This window comes from Orcinus orca, chromosome 6 (genome assembly GCF_937001465.1).
Source record: "Orcinus orca chromosome 6, mOrcOrc1.1, whole genome shotgun sequence".
NCBI lineage: Eukaryota > Metazoa > Chordata > Mammalia > Artiodactyla > Delphinidae > Orcinus > Orcinus orca.
In genome coordinates, this window is record NC_064564.1 from 50,661,400 (window position 1) to 50,675,538 (window position 14,139).

Below are 14,139 nucleotides of genomic sequence, written 5' to 3' on the forward strand. Positions count from 1 at the left end.
TATGGAGCATAATGTTAATATCTTTGCTAGTTCCATTATTTCTCAATCTGATTCATTAACTCATTATTCTCCTAAGTATGGGTCACATTTTCCTATTTCCTCATATGTACAGTAGTTTTTAATTGAATGCCAGACATTGTGATTTTATGTTTCATTGTGCTGGATTTTGATGTATTTCTTTTAAGAGTTTTGTATTTTGCTCTGCCAGGCAGTCATATATATATATATATATATATATATTTTTTTTTTTTTTTTTTTTTGGCAGTCATATTGATTGTGGATTAGTTTGGTTTTTTCCAGTCTTGTTCTTAAGCACTTTTGACAGGTCTAGAGCAGTCTTTACTTTAGGACTAATTTAGCTCCACATTTAAGAGTGGCTCTTTAAGGGCTCTTTATGGAATGCCCTATGTATTCTCCCATGTGCCTGATGGGAACCTGAATGATTGCTATATATTGCTATGTATTGGGCCTTTCTTTCCCAAATTTACAAATGAGTCAATGAATTCAGTGTTCATGGAATTCAGTGTTCATCAGCTCTGTGCTCTTTAGCCTAAAGGTCCATGATACTTACTTTCTTCTTCTGAAGATTATACTTGTTGTGCCTTGTAGGATTTCACCTAACATGTACACACATTAGTATCCACCAAAGGCTCAAGAGTACACCTCTGAAATTCTAGATAGTTCCACCCTTTTGGGTACTCTTCCCTGCAAATTCTAGCTGTGTCGGCTCTACAAACTCTGATCTCTCTTTCTTTAACTCAGATTGTCCAGGGAGGTTTCTTCTTCCGGCAGCCTAGTCTAGAAATTGCCTCCAAGCAGAAAGCCTCATTTGTTTCCCATCTCTCAGGGATCACAGTCTTCCACTGCCTATTATCCAGTGACTAAAAATCGTTGTTGCCTGTATTCTGTCTTGTTTTCTAGTTGTTTACAGTGGGAGGGTAATTCTTGACCCTGTTACTCCCTTATAAGCAGAAGTATAAGTCCATGTAGTTGGAAATGTTATTTAATTCTCTAAATCAAAGGTGTTTTTTTCTTTTCATTTTTTAAGTGGAGATAATAAGACCTACCTCTCAAGCATATTATAAACATTAGAATTTTATCTTTTAAAAATATATATATTCTTTTTCAGATATTTTCCATTATATGTTATTACAGGACATTGAGTATAGAGTTCCCTGTGGTATACATTAGATCCTTGTTGTTTACCTATTTTACATATAGTACTGTGTATGTATTAATCCCAAACTCCTAAAAAAAGATTAGAAATAATATTAATGTATTTTCTTAACAATGTACAACATTTGTATTTAATATGTCTTCATCTAAGCTTCCTTGTTTATACAGTGGGGGTAATAATAATACTTACTTCATAGAGTAATTGTGTGGATTAAATGAATTAATATGATATTTGCAGTTTGCCTAGCACAATGCCTTGCACAAAGTAAGAGGTATAAGTGTTAGTTAAATAAATAATTTTGGACAGTTGTGGAGGTGTTGTTTACTACCAGAAAGGAAGTAATCTTACCATTAATCAACAGTGAACACACTTGGCATTCAGAGAAAATACAAACCATTTCTTAACCTTTCCCATTGAAATACTTTTCAGTCTGTAGCAACCATCTCAGATGGTTGTCCAGGGTGCCATCTCTTTCATTGGCCCCTTCATCTTCCCTTTGTCTAAACCTCTCTTCCCTACCCTGCCTAATTTCCTGGCTCACTCCTAGCCACATGATGAAATGTCCTCAAGATCATGCCTCATACTTGCCTTTTTAAAACTTTCATCTTTGAAGAGCTTTGGATACCTTTTACTGTTCATCTTAGAAAAGCTTAGGTCTTTTAATTTGTCAGAACATATATAGGACAAATTTTTCTCTTGTTATGTAGACTACTTCTCATAATTTTGATGTGTTATATAATGCTAAGAGAGTCTCTGTTACTTTACACTATTTTACCAAGAATCCTGCTGAGAGGGAGAGGAAGGAGGTAAAGCTTTTTGAGAAGTGTCTCATAGATAGTATATATTCAGTAAACAGTGGCTATTATTTGGATATTTCCATGTGAATGGATACACAAGTAACATTGTTATCTAACCAGGTATTCAAACTAGAGAAAATATGATCAGAGGGGTTTAGGAGGACTATACTGCTCCTGAACTTGATCATTTAGGTATAATCCAGACTCACCTGTTACCAATTCCACAGTCCAGTACTTCTACTACTCTCTTACTAATATCTTGGAATTATTTCATTGTCATTCAGTTGAATACCACCTGGCAAAGCCCCAACCCTGGGTGGACTGTGGACCTTCTCTGCTTCTGCTCAAAGCAAGGTAAATTGATGCCGTTATTAACTTAGGTTCACCAATGTACCCAACAAGGTGTAATAGTCAACTAATAGGATGTGTGTATGTACACAGAGGCATAAGGAGGCTGGCAGATCCAAAATCTGCAGAGTGGGCTGGCAGTCATGAGACCTGGAGACAAGCTGATGATACATATCGAGTCACTGTGGAATTCCTTCTTGCTTGGAGGGGGGTCAATCTTTTGTTTTATTTTGTTTTATTCAGACCTCCAACTGATTGGATAAGGCCCATCCGCAGTATGGAGGACAGTCTGCTTTACTCAGAGTCCTTTGATTTAAATGTAAATATCATCCAGAAACACCCTCATAGAAACATCCAGGATAATGTTTGACCAAATATCTGAATACTGTGGCCTAGCCAAGTTGACACACAAAATTTATTATCACACCAGGTCAATATTACTCTCCTACCCGATCAGCCATCTCTTCCTCACATTTTTTGCTATCACAGCCCTAAATCTTGTCCCTTCTCTTCAAACCTAGGACACTTCTCCCTCTTCTGTTGAATTAAAAACACTTATTCATCCAATTTTTATTGAATCCCTACTATTCCAAGCTAGGAATATAATGTGCTAGGCTGTGTGATTTCAATGTGAGCAAAACAAAGACTTGGCCACTGTCTTCTTAGGAGAGAGAGAAATTAATAAAATAGTCACAAATCTTATAGACTGTGATGAAAACAATGAATGGGGATATAAGAGGATGCAGAGAGGCACGTCAGTAGGTGAAGAGGGGTTGGAGACAAGAAGGGCTTTGAGGGCAGAGGAAACAGCATGTGCCAAGGCAAATGCTGATCTCAAAGATGGCCCATCAAGTGATCTAACCTCCTACTTCACCAAGAAAATAAATAGAAACCATCAGAATGAAACTCTCAACTTCCTCATCCGCACCTGCACACCAACCTGCATCAATGCCTATTCTTTCCTCTTTCCTTCCTGCTAAAGACCAAGCCTGCCATGAGTTCCCCCCCCCCCCGCCCCCGTCTCTCTCTCTCTCTCTCTCTCTCCTGGCTTCTTGCAGCCAATGGGTAGTCTTTCTCACCTTAAATCAAAATTTATAAACTAACGGGACCTTTCAAGATTGAACATCCTACTCCTGCTTCCACTCTATTTTTCTCCTCCCTGGAGTGATCAAATTTTTGTTGGCATTGCCTACATTGTTTTTCCATTTCTTCTTAAAAGCGTTGAAATCTGGCTTCTACCGAGACTACCCTGTTGAAAATTCTGTTTATCAGAGTCACTAATGACTTCCATGGCATTAACTCCAACATATTCAAGCTTTCAAGTACTTTATTTTGCTTATCCAGTCAGCAGCACTGGACACTGTTAGACTACCCTTTTTTCCTGAAAAATGGTTTTCCTTCTACTGATCTAGGCGCTCTTTATTTCCCTTGTGGTGTCCTCTTCTACTCATTCCTTAAGTACTGGTGATCCTCAGGGTTGATCTTCAGGCTGCTTGCTCTTCTCATTCTGTATACAGAAGTTGTATAACAAAGAGGTGAATAAATGGAAAGAAAAGATGCTCCCAACTGATCTTATTCTGATCTACTTCTGTTTTATATTGTGCTACATAATTTGATTATATTTCACTGTTTCTCCCTTCTCACCCTTCCTAATCAATCCAATTAAACCACATTCCAGTAATCTTTATCTCTGGCTCAGTGAACAGGTCTAAAGCAGTAATAGGAAGATAATAAGCAATCAATAAAAATGTGTTGAATGAATTAGTATCATGAGGACCAGTAAATGTTGTGTAAGTGCTTCTAGAGCATGCACCCACTCGGTCCTTCTTTCTTTGGATTAATCAACATTTACTGAAAAACCATTGATGGAAGATAGGCTTCATCTTATTTCCAGCTGTGATTGATTAATAGGGGTCTGCTTGGAGAGCTATGTTGAGAGCAGTTACCTAGGGATCAGTGTGAAAGAGTGCTGTAATCTATTGATATTAATACTGTTGTGCCTAATACAAATAACATACTACTATTAATTGAGCACAGACCATGTGATAAGCACATTAATTGGATTATCTCAGTTAGATCTCACAACAGCTCCATGGGACACCATGACTTTACATTAATGTAACTGAGACACAGAAATGTTAAAACTTGCCCAAGACCAACCAGCAAACAAATGATAGAGTTGGGATTTAAATCTAATATATCACACTTTAGATTCCATGGGCTTAAGCATCATGCTATATATATTCATAATGGGGAGTGGTGGCCTTTTTTTCCCTGAATTTTTGCCATTCTTGGCCTAAATTAAACTATGAAGAGGGGAAGAAAGAATAGTATAGGTGATGATAGTATGTAAAAAGAAGGATACTCTGCCCTATGAGGCCTCAGTTACCACATCTCAAAAATGGGTTATTGCACTTAAAAAAATACAAACAACACAAACTTTTTTTTCCTTTTGATATCTCAAAAGTTACCAATACAGAGGAGAGAACCTTAGTTTTGGAATTATTTCAGAGTAAGTTGCCAATCTGATGCTCTAATACTCTCAAATACTTTAATGTGTACTTCCTACAAACAAGAACATTTCTCCCATATAACCACAATACCATCATCAAAACTGAGAAATCAACATTGTTACATTAGTACCATATAATACTCAGCCTTCATATTTAGATTTGTACAGATGTACTAATAATATTGTTAATTGCAAATGGACAGTGTTCAGAATCATGCTATGTATTGAGTTGGCATATCCTTTAGTCTCACTGAGCATCCAGCAACTCACCAATTCAGGTTTTCCCACCCAGCACTGGTTCCCACAGTGGTTTCCTCTTCTGAGTCTCTGCTCCAGTAAACTCTTACTCCCTGTATTCTCCTCTCTCTCTCTCTCTCTCTCTGAATTGTGGGACAGAAGTTTGCCCTGTGTCTTCCCCTCTTTTATGGATCCTAAAAGAGTTATTGATTTCTTGGTCTGTTCAACTTTTTACTTGTTAAGACAGTGACTACTTCCATGCTCCTTACACACAGAACTGGAAACTGGAAGTCCCTTTAGTCTCTTTTATTCTGAAACAGTTCTTTGGTCTTTTGTTGACTTTCACAACCTTGAAATATTCAGGGCAGTTGTTTTGTAGAATGTTCCTCAGTTGGGTTTAAGTAATGGTGCTTCATGATTAAAGTTATTTACACTTGGCAGTAAGAGCACAAAAGAGATGGTTGTGTTTTTTGAGTTTCATCTTATCTGGTCATCCATGATTTCAGTTTGTCCCATTTTGAGGTTCACTTTGATCCCTTGAATGAGGTTATGGCTGCTGGGCTTTTCCACTGTAAAGTTACTCTTTCACTCTTTAAAACTAATTAAGTTATTTAGGTAATTATGTGAGGTAATAGATATATTAATTAGCTTGACTATAGTAGTCATTTCATGATGCACATGTATATCAAAACATCACATTGTATACCTTAAATATATACAGCCTGTACAAATAAATAACAAAATTTTACTTTGAAACTTTGTCCATAAGAAACTTTGCTCTCCTCACCCAACTCAGGCTGTGACTCTTCACAGCAGCTGCCCATCCCACCCACTGCAGATACTCTGCTCATTCTTCTCAGGCTCCAACGTCTCATGCCAGGTTATCTCTTCATGTGGGTGCTTGACCCATCCTCTTTGAACTCTGGCATCCTACCATGGGATCTGGACCACCATGAGTCCCTGCCCCTTCCAGCACAATGCTTACTTTTTCCTACCCATCTTTTGGCTTTAGAACTAGTTTTTCAGGAAGGGAAAGGGAAGCAGAGATTACATACTATTTAAGATCACTTCCAACTCCAGCATTCTGTGATAGATAAATTAGTATGGTTAATTTAATTTGCAAGTTTATGCTTAGAAACTGGGGATAGAGGTTTGTTGAAATCATTGGGACAAATGACCATGCCTGAAATAATCACTGAGGCTAGGTCAAAGTGGGGCACTGAGTATTTTGGACTAGGGCTGGATGTATCACACTGAGGAGTCTGACCAGAAGCACAAGATCCAAGAGTAGGCAGAGAAGTCAGGATATGTTTACCTATAACCCCCAGAGAAGAGAGCAGTGATGACAGTGGATATCCAGAAAGCAGTAAATGTCCATTAGAGTAATCAAAGCAAAAAAAGAAAAATATTTAACACTAACCAGTAAGTATCTTAGTATGAGTTAGAGTGATTAGTAAGCTTATGCATTATGGGAACAATTCAGTTGGTCAAAGCAATAACATGTTGACTACACATTATTAGACTACTAGATGCCATGAACGTTTTGATTTCTTTTGCTAATGGTGCAAGCTGATTCCAGACTATAAGTAATTGATCTTATACTGCCATCCTTTGGTTGAGTTTTAAATGCCTTCCATACTAACAAACTATTTTGGCATATTTTTAGCACACAGAGGTAATCAGGATTCTAATTACAGCACTAATTTTTTTAGATTAATAGTAAATAAATTATGGGAAAAGTGAAGAAATAGAAATATACTTTCAGCTAATAAACTTAGAAGTCACTGACAAAGCCCATTTTTGTCACAACTAAACTCGCCAATTATAGCATGAAAGTGTCATATGCAATACATAATTGAATGGGCACAGTTGTGTTCCAGTAAAACTTTATTTATGAAAACGGGTAGTGAACTGGATTTGGCTCATGGGTTGTAGTTTGCTAACTTCCGATTTAGATCATTAATGTTGAGAGAACTTTCACTTCCAGACATGTTGAGAGACTAGATTCACCCTCCCACTTTAAACAACTAAAATATGAAAGAAAACATGTTAAACAATAGGTTTCAGACATTGGGTAACAGGAAGCATAGGATAATGATCCTTGAGAAAAAGAAAATAAATATAGTTAGCCCTATTATTGCTCCTGCTTACTGTGTGGAGAAAATTTCTAGGAGCACAAGGAGGAGGAGGAAACCCAAACAGATCAGTGATCTCACTGAGTTGATAGTCAAAGTTTGGAGTTCAGAGAGGTAGTTAGATATTGCAGGGCAAAATATTAGAGAGAAAAGAGATAGAGACAAATACTGAGATATAAAGATACAGAGATCTGTAGAAGGGACTGCTGGAGTCTGTAGCTAATTTGTGATGTGTGAATTAACCAAGACTGGGGAAAAAGACCCAGAAAGGAACAGGCCAGCTATCCCCAGGGCTGACACAGGGCTGGGAATATTTCATTTTCTACTGACCAAATTGCAAAGACTTCCTAATACAGGGAACATTGAGGAGAGTCCTTACAAGGGTATTCTCTTGGTAGTGGAATAACATTGCCCTAGACTATAAAGTCTGATCCATCCACCCTAGCAAAGCTTAAAAGCAAGGCCCCAAGAAATCAAACAGATTCCAAGTAAATTAACTATGTCTTAAACAAAGCCCAACCATATATATAGGACTTAGCAAATTCAGTACCCAGTAAAGTAAAACTTAGAATGTTCAGAATCCAACCAAAAGCTACCAGGCATGCAAAGAAGCAAGAAAATAGGACCCATAAGCAGTAGAAAAAATAATCAAGAAACCAGACCCAGAAATGACACAGATAGAATTAGCAGACAAGGAGGTTAAAAGGCCTATTATAAAAATACCCCATAAGCTCAAGAAGGTAGAAGAAAAGATGAACATAATGAAGGAAGAAATGAAAGATGTCAGAAAGGAACAAATTGAACTTCTAGAGATGAAAAATGTAATACCTAGAATGATAAATATATTGGGTGGGATTAACATTAGATAAGATATTAGGATATAAGATAAGATATAAGATATTATTCAATCAACTTGAAGATATAGCCGTAGAACTATCAAAAATAAAAGAGAAAAAGACTAAAATAAATGAACAAAACATCAGTGGCCTGTGTGAAAATATTGAATGGTCCTGACATATCTACAATAGAGTCCCAGAAAAAGATGAAAAATGTTGGAAAAAATAATGTCTGAAACTTTCTGATTCTGATGAAAATTATAAAAACACAGATTCAAGAAACTCCTAGTAGAAGATACAGGAAGAAAATCACACCAAGGCATATCATAATCAAATTGCTGAAAAATGATGATAGAAAAATTTTAAAAGCTGTCAGAGAAAAAGGAGACACATTATGCACAAGGGGATAAAATTAAGAATGACAGCAGTCTTCCCTTCAGAAATCATGTAAGCCGAAAGACAGGAGGAAAATAACACCAGACAGAAATTTAGATCTACAAAAAAAGAATGAAGACTACCAGTAGCTATGTGGTAAATATATGATGATGGTAGATATGGTTGGTTAAATGGTAACTATGTGAATAAATATAGAAGACAGATTTCCAGAATCTCTTTACAATATAATTTGACTATTTAAAAGACAAATATAATATCAATGCATTAGAGGTTTAAAATATGTGAAAATGTCTGACAACAATAGTACAAGAATGAAAGGGAAAAGATAGAAATATGTTGTAATATCCTTACAATATACTTTGTGTTATATAATATTGTTTGAAAGTAAACTGTAATATGCTAAATAAAAATATATACTTTAAACCCTAGAGAAGCTATTATAAAAATAAAACAAAATGGTGTAGCTAATAAACTCATGGTAGAAATAAAGTGGAATTACTTTTTAAAAATAAATCTAAAAGAAGGAAAAAAGAACATGCAGGCAATTAGAAAACAAATAGCAAAATGGTAGATGTAAACCCAGACATATTGATAATCACATTAAATGGAAATGGCCCAAACACTCTAATAAAAAGCAAAGATTGTTAGATTGGATAAAAAGCAAGGTCCAACTATATGCCATATGGAAGAAACTCACTTTCAATATGAAAAAACCATGTATAGGTTAAAAGTAAAAAGATACAACAAGATACACCTTGCAAACACTAATCAAAAGAAAGCATGAGTATATAATATGAGACAAAGTTGATTTCAGAATAAGGAATATTACCAGGGACAAAGAGGGACATTTCAAAATAAAAGAGTCAATTCATCAAGTGGACAGTGATGTGATGTACCTAACAGCAAGAGTTTAAAGATATATGAAGCAAAAACTGATAGAACTGAAAAGGAGGTAGACAAATCCAAAATTATAGTTGGAGATTTCAAGGCATCTCTCTTGATAGTTGATAGAACAAATGATAGAAAGAGCATAGAAAATTTCAACAACGCTATCAACCAAGTTGACCTAATTACAATTTACAGAGCAGTTCAGCCAACAAAAGCAGAAAATAATTCTTTTGAGTTCACATGGTACAAGTCACCAAGATAGAACATATTCTGAGCCATAAAATAAGTCTCAATAAATTTAAATTTCTTTGGCTACAACAGATTCAAATTAGAAATCAATAACAATGATATCTGGAAAATCCTCCAGCATTTGGAAATCAACACAATTTTACATTATTATAGTCAGTTGGATGAAAATGATGTGAAAGTCTTGATTACAGATTAGAGATTGTTCTCATTTATCGTTACAGTGTTTTCCTGAAGTTCTGCATTAAAGATTTATAGATATATGTTGAGATCAGGTCAAAAATCTGTTGTCTAGATAGAGAATCAGAATGTTATCAAAACAGATGTTATTCCTTCTGTATATTATAAATAACCATAGGTCTTTGTTGAGAGAGAGAGAGAAACAGAGACACAGATAGAGAAAGAAGGGGCAGAGAAGGAAGAGGAGAAGGAGGAGAAAGAGGAGAAGAGGGAGAAGAAGAAATTTCAAAAACACTAGTGGAGTTGCTGCCACATTAAAAATTATTCAGATATAGTGAGATCATACCCTTCCAGATACCCAGAGCAACTCAGCTTGTCTTCAAAAGAGCCACAAGAAGATAAAAATGTTGAACTTTTAATTCCTACCTTCTGTTCTATCTGTAAAAATATTTTACCATAACTATCTATGAATCCCCAGGAAGAATGTGACTGATGAAGTCATTTGTTAAGTGGAAGTAAAATAATATGCATTCGTTATTTATCATAGTTTAGACACCATACTAGATTTTTATTTATAATCTTATTATCTGCTGATCCTCAAAAATGTTTATAAATTAGAGATGAAAAAACTGAGTGAGAAAGGAATTAAGTAACTTGCACAAAGTCACACAGCCAGCAGATGGTAGAGAGAATATTCCATTCCAGGTCTTTGTGATCAAAATCCAAATTCCGTAATTCCGATGATAATATATAACAGATTTCCTTCTTTTTCCCTAGCCTTTTCTTAAGCAATTGGCTTCTCTAGCAGCCAGTGGGAAAGAACAGAGCCCTTAGTTCACTGAATCACTTTATAATGTTACTGGTTGCCGTAGGAGATGTGAAAACATGAAAGAAGTATTTGTCATCCTGATGGACACCATGGTCCCAAGCAGAGGAACACTATGTACAGATGTCAAATAACCAGTAAGTCTAGTGGAATTACTAGGTAATTTTTGATCCTGTGAAAAGTTTAAAAACTTTTCAAGGAGGACATGCTTTACAGAACAATATCCAATACAAGCTGTGCATAGCTTAGATGTTAAGTTTGTAGTCATGGGCCCAAGGTTTAACATGACATAACCTACCTTTGAACAGAGTTAGTACTCTGTCCAATTTGGTGTGAAGTTTTCTTTTCTTTCCAACTCCCACTCCCTGACATCAGTTTAAAGCCTATTTACCTTGTTAGCTCAGATAAGAGATTTCTGTAATTTGACTCTCATGGACCTGGATCTGAAAGTTCAAATTCCACAGCACCCAAAATGTTAGAAATCTTTTGATCGATGTAGTTGAACTTTTGTACAGGAAAAGATTCCTCCATGGAGCATGTTGACTCAGTTTATTTCAGCTTATTAATACCAGACCGACTAAGTGACACCAGCATATAGCTGAGCTGGTAGATAATGAGACCAGACATGTTTAGTCTCTTTTCAACACTTGTGATCTCACCCAACTACCTGCAGAGAAATGGTCAAATATAAGTTGTAACATCTTGTATTACTTTGTGGTAGAGCACATCGTCACTCCAAGTCAACACAGGTTTATTAAGCTCCTATTATAGTTGTATAGACAGTAAAAAAGATGAGTGTTTATTCCACTCTATTAAGAGGTTTTAATGTTGGAAGGTTGTAAGACAGGTAAATAAATAACCATATATAAGGCAGACCAAGAAAAGTGGCTTAAAAGGTGCAAAGTGCTGTGAGGATCCAGAGAAGAGATTAAAGCTCCTTGGGGAGAGATCTAGGCCCTAAAGGAGAAGTTGTCCTTAGTCCTTGGACAGACAGGTACTGGGAGTGAAGGAGGCAACAAGTGATGTTTCAGAGAGAGAAAATATCATTAATACACACACACACACACACACACACAAGTCTAGCTATATTAAGGGAATAGTGCATCATTAACTTTATTTGGAATTCAGGTTCCCTCATACTACATTTTGAGCAATCTTATCTAAGATCGGAAAGGTTGATTGGGGGTTTATTCTGGAGGACTTAGATATGGAACTGGGAATTTGTAATTCAAGAAGCATTACTGATGTAAACTAGTCACATTGATTTACCATAGTTATTGGTACCCTAGGGAATATAGACTAACCAACTGCTCCCAAATTCTTTTCACGTATAATTTTTATCATTTATAATGGTTACATAGCATTTCATTATGTGGACTTACCAACATTTATTTAACCATTCCCCTATTGTTGGACCTATAGGCTGTCTCTAATATTCTGCAATTGCAATAATTTTTTAATTACCTTCTTTTGCTAATATTTTCCCTTTTATATTACTTCCATAGGCTAGAATCTTAGATGTTAAACCGCTTGGGTAAGACACAAAACAATTTAAGATCGCTGATACATAATCTTAAGATTAATTTGCTCAAGGATTTGTGCAAATTTACAGTTCTACTTGAGGTTTTAAATTTAGTAGTGTTAAAAAGGTCTCCTTTTTAACACTACTAAAAGGTCTCCTTTTTAACACTACTAAAATGTGTTTAAAATGGAGTTACTTGTGCTAAGCCCCATGTCAGTAAACCAAGACTTAGTATTTAATTTAATTGCCATTTCAACAGCCCAGGAATGTAACCTTTAACCAGTCAACCTAGAATTACCTGGTTAGCGCTAGTGAGGTAATCTGCCGTATAGGCCCCTCCATTCCCCTTAGGAAGGCAACCTTGCCTGAGACAATACATTTTTTGCTAATAATTTTCTTTTTTCTGCCCCCTTTCTACCTTTAAAAACCTTTCCTTTTCTACAGCTTGGTGAAGCCAGTTTGACCTTTAATTTTACTCAAATTTTTGTTATTTAATCTTTGCCCCTGAGTGCCTTACAGGTGCTTCTAAGCCTCTGATACATATAACTCCATGAAACACTACTACTTTAAGAAGAAACATTTACTCTCAATAAAAGAACTTTAATAAGCTTGATCAAATGACTAAATATTTAGAAAGCGTATTGTGTTGAGTGAAACTTTGTGTGTAATAAATAATGAGAGTAATAGAAGATCATTTTGGATGACTGGTCTGTAATTGCCTCAAGGAACACATACAAAGAAAACAAATTCTTCTGATTACTTCCTCAAACAGCCAACACAATGGGGAGGAAATGTCCCATGAACAGTATGAAAAGGGAACCAGAAAGGCTAACATGTAAACTTTGAGAAATGACAGCATTAGAAACAAAACTGCAAAAGAGATCCCCTTCCAGAATAATCTGAGATGCACGAAAGACATATAGTCACTAGAGTTGGAGCCTTATCAAGTCTGTACAGAGGTGAGTGGAGTATTTGACCTTCACCATGATTAACAAGCCTTTCTTTGACATTGTGCTGGTGCTGTTGGCATCTTCCTCTGTCTGCTCCCGAGAGCTGAAACTGGTTCTTTTCCAACAAAAGAGAGTGAACAGAGAGAGTTTAAAACTCTTGAATAAATTGCAGACCTCTTCAATTCAGCAGTGTCTACCACACAGGAAAAACTTCCTGCTTCCCCAGAAGTCTATGAATCCTCACCAGTACCAGAAAGGACAAGCACTGACCATTCTTCATGAGATGCTTCAGCAGATCTTCAACCTTTTCAGGGCAATTATTTCTCTGAATGGTTGGGAGGAAAGCCACATGGAGAAGCTCCTCATTGAACTTCATCAACAGCTGAAATACCTAGAAGCGCTCATGAGACGGCAAGCAGAGCAGAAAAGAGACACCTTGGGCAGTGAGAACCTTAGATTACAGGTTAAAATATATTTCCAAAGGATACGTGATTACCTGGAAAACCAGGACTATAGCACCTGTGCCTGGACCATTGTCCAAGTAGAAATCAACCGATGTCTGTTCTTTGTGTTCCAACTCACAGGAAAGCTGAGCAAACAAGGAATGGAAACTTGAACCATGTGGAGGAAGAGCCAACGGCAGGCTTTAAAAGCATAGGGTAGGTGGAGGGGTGGTAGGATTTCTCCAGACACTATTATTTCTTTTTGTTTTAAAATGGTAGTATTGCTTTGGTTTTGTGTGTATATATATATATTGTTTGATTTTGTTTTATATTTTTATATATAAATATATATATTGTTTAATTTTGTTTATATATATATATATATATATATATAGGTCTGTGCTTTAAGATGATGCACATTGACTACAAGTGTTTTTATTTTGTAATGTCACTTTGTATTTTTTATCCATCTGAAATTTTTATGAGTTGAAATGAGCCATTAATATTTCATAATTGTTCTTCAAATGGGTATATTTTCATAAAAGTTGGCCAAGTAGATATAATGATATATGTCTCCACTATAATACTTTCCTTATCATAGAATATCCATCCCAGTGATTTCTTTATTTGCCGGAAATTGGTAGGA

The 14,139-nt window shown here is 36.0% G+C and overlaps 1 protein-coding gene across 6 annotated transcripts in view; it reads left to right on the forward strand.

The window, feature by feature from the left end:
- The first annotated feature begins 244 nt into the window (after positions 1–244).
- Positions 245–14,139, forward strand: part of IFNE (interferon epsilon) — a 50,569-nt gene continuing 36,674 nt past the window's right edge. For 5 of the 6 annotated variants that reach the window (XR_007477943.1, XR_007477944.1, XR_004486099.2 and 2 more), the window contains exon 1: positions 2,338–13,709. Coding sequence is in view for 2 of the 6 variants with exons in the window: in XM_033437729.2 (XP_033293620.1) it covers positions 13,085–13,666 (582 nt within the window). In the remaining 4 variants the exon portion in view is untranslated. The other variant, XR_007477945.1, reaches the window with a different exon arrangement.